Source organism: Aplysia californica, unplaced genomic scaffold, assembly GCF_000002075.1.
Source record: "Aplysia californica isolate F4 #8 unplaced genomic scaffold, AplCal3.0 scaffold00497, whole genome shotgun sequence".
In the NCBI taxonomy this organism is placed as follows: domain Eukaryota; kingdom Metazoa; phylum Mollusca; class Gastropoda; order Aplysiida; family Aplysiidae; genus Aplysia; species Aplysia californica.
The window spans coordinates 239,331-249,721 of NW_004797767.1; the positions used below are offsets into that span (position 1 = coordinate 239,331).

A 10,391-nucleotide genomic window follows, 5' to 3' on the forward strand; every position below is an offset into this window, starting at 1 on the left:
ATGCGGAAAATTTGTGTAAAGTGCTCCCCCTCCCCCCCCAAAAAAAAAACAACAACCAAAAAACACCAGGCCCCTGACAAGATTCGAACACACGACCTTACAGTCGGGAGTCCAAGAGCCATCGTGATGGCCTTGGTGCAAATATAACCCTGTGTCTAACCCCCCTATGACTATAAGGCATTACTGAACTTATTTTCCTTGAGGACTTTTCAAGTCTCTTCATTAACTTTGCCCGGTTCTAAGATAAAAGTTGACTTCAGAGGTCCCATCCCTCAAACAAAATAAAATCTACTCACTGTGTTGAAAGGGGACACACCTTTGAACCCGCTACACTACTCAAATGTATGGGCTGGCTAATGCTTGAGAACATTCTTCTGGAGTATTTGAAGTGAGCAGGTAAGCACCTGTACAGAATAATGGCATAACTTTGAAAGGAAGACATTTTTTGTTTATAAATGTCTTTTAACACCAATGTTGACTTGTTTTTGTTGAGAGAGTTCCAAAATTTTCTTCTTTTTTTCTGTTGTTACATTTTGTATTTTGCCTACTAAATAAAACATCCTGATCTCTACTTCTTTTTGGAGTTGTAATTCTCTTGGAACTCTTCTAATCTTGTAACACCTCTCATCTTTAGCACTTGAGTCCTGACCTTATTGTGTTGCAAGTGCCATAACACTCTAACAAAAACTAAAATAATAGGGAACAATTCTTGTTTATTTATCTAAGTTTTCTATTTTCTAAAAAGTACGTTACTTTGACTGGTGCTGCATGTTTAGATAGGCCTAATTGGAAAAGCATCATAATGATCATTGTCTATATGAGCTAGACTCAAATGTAAGATTTTGTTTTAGTGCATACATGTAGGTCTACTATGATGTACTTGTTCCTAACACTCACGACTAGCGCCCAACAACCCCACAGAGCTGCCGCTTTCTGTTTCCACAACAGCCTAATGATCTATGATGGGTTTTTTTTCCTAATTTTTCAAAGTGGAATTCTAAGTTCTTTCTAAATCTGAAGCTAATCAGATTTTCTCCTCCTCTGAAAACTGCTACGATTTTTTGTCCTACATAAATATTGTATGGCCTTATTCATACAATTCTCGTTTGTAAACTTTCTGAAAACTACGTCTGAACATAAAAATAATGTCAAATTCAGAACCATTGTATCAAAATTGACAAAATGACTCGTGGATCAGAACCAGCTTATCAAAACGGACAAAATGACTCGCGGATCAGAACCAGCTTATCAAAACTGACAAAATGACTCGCGGATCAGAACCAGCTTATCAAAACGGACAAAATGACTCGCGGACGACTCTTTTCCTTGCTGAATTTTTAAGATCACAAAAAGAAGTATTTTTGTTGAGATTGCATCACGAGTCATTTCCTTCTCACAAAGAGGACGACGGACAACTGTCCAGGGTTGGGTTGATTTAAATCACTTGATTTTTTAAATTTAAATCAACTTGATTTTAAAAATAAAAATCAGTGATTTAAATCACTTTTTACAAAATTTATTTTTATTCAGTTTTTACACATTTCAACATTCAGAATTCCTTTCCTTGGTTTTATTAAACAGATATAAGGTTTAGTAGACTAATATAATCATGCTTAAAAGTCTGATTTCCCCCCTTTCACTGTAAAATAATACAGTATTCAATTGACTTTTTTTTTTCATAATTAAAATCAAGGTTGGGTTGATTTAAATCAGTTGATTTAAAAAGATTTAAATCAACTTGATTTTAAAAATAAAACTCAGTGATTTAAATCACTTTAAAAAATGTATTGTTTTTACATCTTTAAATATTCAGAATTCCTTTCCTTGGTTTTATAAAACAGTAATAACATGTGTAGTAGACTAAAATAATCATGCTGAAAAGTCTGCTTTCCCCTCCTGTCACTGTAAGTTTAAGTAGTAAAATAATACAGTATTCAATTTACTTTTTTTTTCATTATTGAAATTAGCATTTTCTTTTTCTTTTTAGACAAACACAAGCGCGTGCACACACACACTGTAATAAAATGCAAGTTTCTGTTTATCTGTGCATAATTACACCCCCCCCCCCCCTTCCTTTTAGACTGACATTTCCTTCATGTTTTGTCTGTAGCCATAATTCACTGATATAGCAGATTAAGGCTTTCTTTTGCGGTTTCTTAAATTAATCATTTGTTAAAATAAAGACAATGCATTTTGCACTAAAAGAACATACTTTTAGCAACCAAAAATCCGAAACTGTGTCGACATTTTTTTTTAAATCAGAAAAAAAAAAATCCTATTTAAATTTTAAAAATTTTGATTTAAATTTAAAAAATCGATTTTTTTAATTTAAAAAATTAAAAAAATCACCACCCCTGCAACTGTCAGTTGTAACTATACGTGTAATACAGGCTTTTCTTAAAATGAGCAGTCAAGATACCGGTATTTTTTAAAACCCTATCTGTATGCCATGTTTTACTACCATATCCAAGCGTGCCACCACTTTCCAAAGAGGAAATTTACTCGTTAATCCAATCCGTACGCTTTGCATAGCAGTCTGCCAAAATGACTTTTTGAGAAATACTGAAAGTTTTAAAGAGATCTTCGCACTAGAAGTATTCTAAAATGTGAAGAATACAAACCCGGGGGTACAAAATGACCCCAGGCGTACGGATAAGGTTTTAACTTACACATGACGAAGAGAAGAACATCGTCGCGGTACCAGTTATTTCGTACAAGGAAAAGGCGAGATAGACAGAAATAACAGAAGGAAAGAAAAGAAGTTGAACCCACCAGGAACACCTCGATACTTCAGTTCTTTTCCAGCTCTACAAATAAACCTTACCTACAAATAAACGTTACAACCGTGGGAGGAGATTTGGCAAATAGAAAATGTCCTAGGCCACTGTATCAGTATTACGTGTAGAATCTACTCCATGGGAGGAGATTTGGCAAAGAGAAAATGTCCTAGGCCACTGTATCAGTATTACGTGTAGAATCTACTCCATGGGAGGAGATTTGGCAAATAGAAAAATAAAGAAACAAATCAAAGTGAAAACATGTTAAGTTTGTATCAAGTATAGATTTAATTTGAAGAACTTTAACTTTCACGGATATTCATATATATGTACAACTTATGATTCTTAAAAACATGTAGTCACCACAACTCTCGAAACTCTGTAAGTGGCCAGGTTTCACAAAGATGAACAACTAATAAATAACTCATTTGTACCGCCACTCTCAATAGAAACAGAAAAACCCGTGACTCAAGCACAGCAGATGATTGACCTAACAACTCCGGTACTAGTTGATTTTTTTTTTGGGGTGTCGTGACAAGGTGGAATCAGGCCCTCGTCAATTTTTGGGCACATAGAATTACTGGCATCATCTTAAAGCTGGTTCACTTGCCTCGCTTTTGTTGATGAGAAAAACACCCTTCTAGATCTATCTTGAATAGTTTTTTAGTAGAGGTTTTACGGCGCTCGCAACTGCAAACCCAACAACACAGGGAAACAAAATTCTTCATTGCGGGGTAGAACATGGTACCAATATAAATGAGTGGCAGGTCTGTTCTGTTTGAGTGATGATAAAAATGCTGAACAAAAAATAACTGTTATTTTTCATACACCAAGTAAACATCTGTGGGGAAAGAGATGAAGTTGGAATATAAAAATATGGCATTGCTATTTACTATAAACACGGAGGTCAACCACACACACCTCCTGCTCTCTGCGAGACACTTTCAAGTTATTCTCATCACACAAGATGCCAAGATATGTTGCGCCACTGTCGCGATATGTAAACCTTTTGGTCAGTCAGCTCAAAATACAACACGCCAAATAAAAGGACATAAATGCAATGAGTACTGAGAGATTTTCCACATACCCTGTTGAAGATGTGTACAAATTATAAAAGTCTAATTCAAGTAGACTTCTGCCGTTTGGATTTTTTTAAAAAACAAACTAGAAAATATAAATAAAGGTAAAAATTAACTTTTTTACCTGGTCAACTAAAGAGAAATGACCTACATCTTTCCATCCTAGTTGGGTACCAATCTCTCTGTCTCTAACAAATACAGTTGACTACGGATGAGTCGATGATCAGATGAGTGATGTCGTCAGGAAACTGACCAAAAAAACCCCCAACTCAACCAAAGTTGAACTTAACCGTTGGGACCTGTACAGAAGAAGAGGTGCTGGGACCCCGAGAAAAAGATCAAGTTAAAGGAAGATCGACTCAAGCGAGTTCAACACTAGTGGGGTCCACTGTAGAAGCAGAACAACATTGTTGAGACTGGACAATTAGAATAGAATTCATGACTCAAAAACATTTTTTTTCCAAATGCGACAAAAAATAATTCGAATAGATGCAAGGTGTTCCACTCAAACAGCAGAATCATGGAGGTAAATAAAGTCAAGGCATTTTTGTTCAATTTCCGCTACACAAAACGACTGTTCTTTTCTTTTTTTTTTCTTTGCATATATATCTTGTGCATATATATAATATATATATATTTTATATATTTATGGGGCCAAATCGTAGCCTTTCAAAGCAGAAGATTCATACTTTCTTTCAGCAGGGAGGAATAGATAAAATATTACAAAGAATGTTGAATCGTAACCATACCTGACTTGTACAACTACTTTCAAAGAAGAAAAAAAAGACGAATGATTGTAGATATTCTCTACCCCCAATAACAAAAGTTGTATTGCTCAGGAAGGCGAGCAGCCTGCCAAACCAGACTGTAACTGTAAGGGATAAACAGTAGCCCAGCATATCAACTGAGATAGCTGTACGTGAACAGTTTCCCCACCAGGGATCTAAACTCACACCTTCTGCGAGCAACAGAAAAAAAAGCCAAACCATTGCATCACAAACTCTGATAAATAACAAAAAATTAAAAAGCAACGAGATTTTCTCATATCAAGACAAAAAAAGAAAAGAAAAAAAAAAGGCACTTCCCCCCAAAAAAAACTCAAGCAAAACCAAACTTCTGGCATTGGCCTACATTTACATTGCTCCCCCCCCTCCCCATCATAGTAACAACACTGCTACAGCACACACACACACACACACACACACACACACACACACACACACACACACACACAGCACAGTCTGTTTCACTCTTTAGATACCCCACAAATGGAATGGAAAAATATGACCTGGTTCATACACGTTACACTGATTGTAGTTGTAGCCATATTCATTCTTATCAGATCGAGGAAATTAACAATATCATCATTAATACAGTTCACAATTATATATACTGTCTTGGAAATTGTAGGCCTACAAGACAGGTGGGAATCAGATATATATATATAGCCTAACACGTACATAGCAAACAGATTTTCATTTATAAGTAACAAATTTTTTTTTATACAAGTAGGCTATATTATTTGTATTTGAAACACATACAAACAAAAATTCGTACATAACAAAAAGATTTCTGCCTTCTGCTGCTTCCACTATGTTGGTGCCACACTGTATGATACTGTATCGATACATCATCAATACTTGTACAGGGTTGTGAGGCCATTATTGGGGTGTTTTATTGTTACTGTATCGATACATCATCAATACTTGTACAGGGTTGTGAGGCCATTATTGTGGTGTTTTGTTGTTTTTCTCCAACAAAAACGATTTACAGATTGATAATACAGCAACTATATTTGTGATACCCATAGAAGAAAAGCGTAACTCACCAGCAAAAACAGAGCAGAAAAAAGGGCAAATACATGAATTTAGAATTCCTTTCTCGACACATGAAAATTCAAAATTTGATTTCCCAGCTACACAATTATCTCAGTGTCTGGTGATCTCCCCATTTAGAGTCCACAGAGATCATTCTTCTTCTTCCCACTCGGCAGGTGGAATGATTTCTGAGAATGAATTTCATCATCACCTTATTTACATATATTTTCATAATTGTAAATTATTTTTTTACATAATATTATTCCATGAATCATTCATGTCAGTTTTTAGTCACAACCAATTTCTAGGATGGCAACGTTGTTTCTAAAGGGATGATGAGGATCCCTGCACACAGGGAGCGTACATTATGGGAGAAGAGAGGGAGCATACATTATGGGAGAAGAGAGGGAGTGGGGGGAGAGGAAAGCAGAGAGACAGAGACAGAGAGAGAGAGAGAAATAAGCTCTTAAAAATCTTACCAACAGTAGCTTTGTTTCAAAAAGCACATAGATCTATAAATGTTGAAAGTCCAGCACATTGCAAACTTTCTACACTTCGTAAGTAGCCACAACCACTTGGTTCACTTTACTTTCCTCACAAGTCTTCTAAATGATTGATAGTTTTACATCTCCATCGACACAACTTAGATCAAGTAGGAGGCTGGCTGCTGTCAGGGCCAACCAAAGTTGAGCTACTCAGAGATAAAACAACAAACCTTCAGAGGAATCAAATCCAAACCTTCAGAGGAATCAAATCCAAACCTTCAGTGCGCAGCAGTGAAAAACCTAGCAACTACACCATAGATGCCAGTCCTTCCAGTTCTAAACAATCAGAATCTTCTTGCCAAAACCAAAACAGGTGAGCTTGGCTCTTTGCCGATTAATAATTCAGAGATTGTAACTCCACATGATTTTTTTAAACTGAACTTTTTTAAAGAGCATAAATTTAAAAAATCCAAGAAATATCCCATGATATTATTGATATCATAGACTTGGAAGGTAATCTAGAAAAGATCTTAGATCTAGACACTACATCAGTAAAAGCCAACGACCTCGTGCCACTCTCCGACGGAAACTGAAAGCGGGCAGAATTAATCACAAATTTGACTCGACGGCACTCCGTTAATTTTACGTACTTCCACAATTCTGTAAGTGACTTGTTTACATATATCGTACGGAAGTTTTAAGGAGCTTTATACGGCAATTTTTCATTTCCGGATTTCAGTAAATTTACGGAAAAACGACATCTCTGGAATAATTGTCGCATTACTCTAGCACTTTCTCATAGACACAAAAGCCCGCAGTGATTGATCCATTTCCTCCACAAATATTCAGTCAATAACAAGTTTGCATCCCCGACAATAATGCTTGTGTAATAACATAGTTTGCTACTTTCCACCAGTAACAGTAACTCCTTTTTGAAGAACAGCAGAATTGTCCGAGAAACCCTTCTTGCAAAGATGTCCTTGCATAAATTACATCAGAACAAAGCAAAACAAATCATTGCAAACAAACTGTGATCCAAAAACTCATGACAAAAAAACAACAACCCGACTCGCCCTTTCCGTTTGCCCTTTCTCAACCCACACACGATGTAGAATCTCTCCGACCACATAGATATAGGTCACAGGAAATCACAATGGACCGTGGTGTGGACCACCCATGGGCTGTGAGAAAATAGATGACCTGCCCAGTTCTTTTCAACGCATTTTAAATCTCACAACTCTTAGCACTTTTCATTTTTTACTTTGAGTCATCAAAGTTTTAAGTAAAATGTCAGGACACAGTTGAATCAGATGCTCGTCAACTTTTTGGTATCACCGTAAAGCTTGATGTTCATTTGCCTTGCTTTAGGTGAATAAAATACCCATTCACCTTGAACAGACGTCGAGACATAGATCTAGGCTTTTGAGGGAGGTGGTGGTCACCTGTTGTCACAGGGAAAATTAGCGAGAAAATGGCCGCCAAAGTTTGCTGACTTCCCAACTTTGCGTGTCCTTTAAACCTGCAAATATACATTTTTGGGGGCCTTGGATCAACGCTTTTTGGTAAAATTCACACAGAAATATGGACAAAAAAGGTGTTGAGGACAAAAAAAAACCCAGACATTTCTTTTAGAAAAATTGCCCGACATGCAGAAAAATTCTGGTTTCTTATGATTTCCTTATTTTGACGAGCACCCGATGTCACCACGATGCCTCCCAAATGTTTGTCAAGGTGGTAATTCCACGACATCGGTGCCCCACAGGACAGAATCCGTAATACAACAAACCGAAACAGGACAGATGTGGTTTCAACATAAAGCAAATTCTTCCTGCTCCCCTGAAGCTTCATTCATTGTAAAAGGTTTACCGAAACAAGCAGTGCCCTGTACACTCCATATTAGAGTCAGAACCAAGGCGCCGCCAACCACCGGGGTATGACGACAGAAACCAGGCCCTCTAAGACTTTCCTCACAAAATTATCCATTATATTACAAAAGATGAAGACCAAAATGGAAAAAAATGATCAAAGTCACAGTTTCAGGTTTAGAGAAACTAATTTCCGTAACACTTTGCAGTCACACCGCCAGCAGTACAAATGACCCTATCTGGTCACCCAGCCAGAAGAGTGACTGCAACAGACTTCTCAGGCCTGTCACACAACTGCGTCAAGTCCAGAACGGATAATTTTCACCAACACATTATTTCAGCAAGTGACCGCAAGAGTTAAATTTTAAAGCACACTGATCTTTTTTCTGTAGCACCCTCTTTAACACATTACACCCTAACTCGCCCGAGAATTCCCTCACGCGCACCACCCTGACTCACCCGGAACCACCCGCACCGACCTAGCGTCTTTAGAAACGAAGTCTCACCTTGACGAGACTCTGAGGCCGAGATTTTGATTTGCATAGTTATAGCAAAAAGTTTCTTCTTTCGTTTGATACCAAAACGAAATTTTTCGGGCCAGTAGTTTTGATATTAAAGCTAATCGAAGTGCGATCGCGTTACCGACACTTCGAAAGTGTCTCGACTTGTTGAAAAGCGACACAATTGAGTTCGAAAACGGAAATAACGATGAATTTGAGCAAAAACGATCATGTGACAAATCAGATGACTCAGACTTTGATGAAAACGTTGTAGCAAGAGTTTGGGGCGATCCAGATTGATCAGACGAAGAAAATCTAGAATTTAGATCTAGGGCCCGACCGCGAGGCTGAGAGTGAGAGTGACGGGTCGGACACCCCGATTGAACTAAAGTTAGAACATTTCCAACAGTTTGCGCATACATAAAGTTATATTTTTCTGAAACTACACTCAGTTTTCTTTTTAACTTTTATTTTTTCAGGATTTTTGGAATTTGTTTAGTATTTTTAAAATGTGTTTTATAAAGGCTTGTATTCAGGGGAGGTGGGTTCTTTCCCCTTGCTAAGGATCTAACAATGGACTTCCCGTCCAGGCCCTCAGGGTGCAATGTGTTTTTTTTTTAAAGTTCCCAGTTTCAAGGGCTGAGAGTAGACTCAAGACATACAGTCTACAGTACACTGAGAATTTGGCCCAAATGCTACAGGCAATAATTCCATCAATTATTTGGAGTTTGTACATTGATTATTTTTCCCATTGTGGTCTTCATATATATATATGTTTCACATATAATCTTAATTAAGTGTATAGTTTGCCAGGAAAGCATTTAGCGATGCATCTGATGAGGTGGACGACAGTGGAGCAGGAGGAGGAGGTGGTGGTGGTGGTGGTGGGGAGATCAACAACATTCCTGCTTGACGGTCTTCAGGATCAGGTTGGTCTGGTAGATCAGGAAGTTTGCACTCAGAAAAACGTTTTGGTTCCTGTGGAAAAAACCCAGTAATTACATATGCTGTAATTTGAAAATAATAAATTAAAAATTAAAAATTGCCGCTGTTGTAAGTAAAACGAGCAGCTCCCTATTTTTGTCTTTCTTTTTGGCTCATCTAAAGAAGCTGGGAAAACAGAAGTAAACCATTTTTCTTGCAGCGATGAGGTTGGTCCATCCATTTCCCTTTGAAGACCAAGTGAACTAAAGAATAAAATTATATACATGTATATTGTATATATATAATTCTGAGTCGATGCCTTTCCCGTTCAGTCTTACAGAAGATAAGAAAAAAACTTCCGTTATTTCCAGTTTAGTCAGAAAAAGGGGGTCTCCCCCTGGGATATACATCAAGGCAAAACAACAGCCAAAACAAAATCTTCTGGCTTGTGTAATTTGCAAGCATGTTGACCGACAAAAAAGAAAACACTTACTGATTGGTATCTCGGAAGTACTCCTTCAAGGTGTTGCTGAATTTCTTGGAGTAACGAACAAATTCTTTTTTCCTTTCTTCTAAGATCTGAAAGAACAAAACAAAAATGTGTCACGGCACGCTGGAATACGGCGCTTGGCAATTTTTGGGCATGTCAAGTTATTGGTTTCACCTTAAAGCAAGTTCATTTGTCTTGCTTTAGATGAAAGAGATACTATTTATCTGGAACAAAAGTCGAAATATTTGCAATTGAAGGAGGCGGGGGGTCGCCTGATCTCAGAGGTAAAATTACAGAGAAAATGGCCGCCAAAGTTTGGTTATTTCATAAGAATTAAGAGTCCACGGAAACGAAAAAATTACATTTTTGAGCCTTTAATCAACGTTTTACAGTAAAATCCATACAGAAATGTATTCTTCAATGGACTTAAAAGGTAACGAATCCAAAAACAAAA

General features: G+C 37.3%; 1 protein-coding gene across 1 annotated transcript in view; it reads right to left on the reverse strand.

Annotated features, from left to right (window-relative positions):
- Positions 1 to 9,070: 9,070 nt before the first annotated feature.
- Positions 9,071 to 10,391, reverse strand: part of LOC101856454 (programmed cell death protein 10) — a gene marked incomplete in the record, with an annotated part of 11,543 nt that continues 10,222 nt past the window's right edge. Inside the window, 2 exon segments of the mRNA XM_013086733.2 lie at positions 9,071 to 9,501; positions 9,941 to 10,026. Of these exon segments, the coding sequence (XP_012942187.1) occupies positions 9,417 to 9,501; positions 9,941 to 10,026 (171 nt within the window).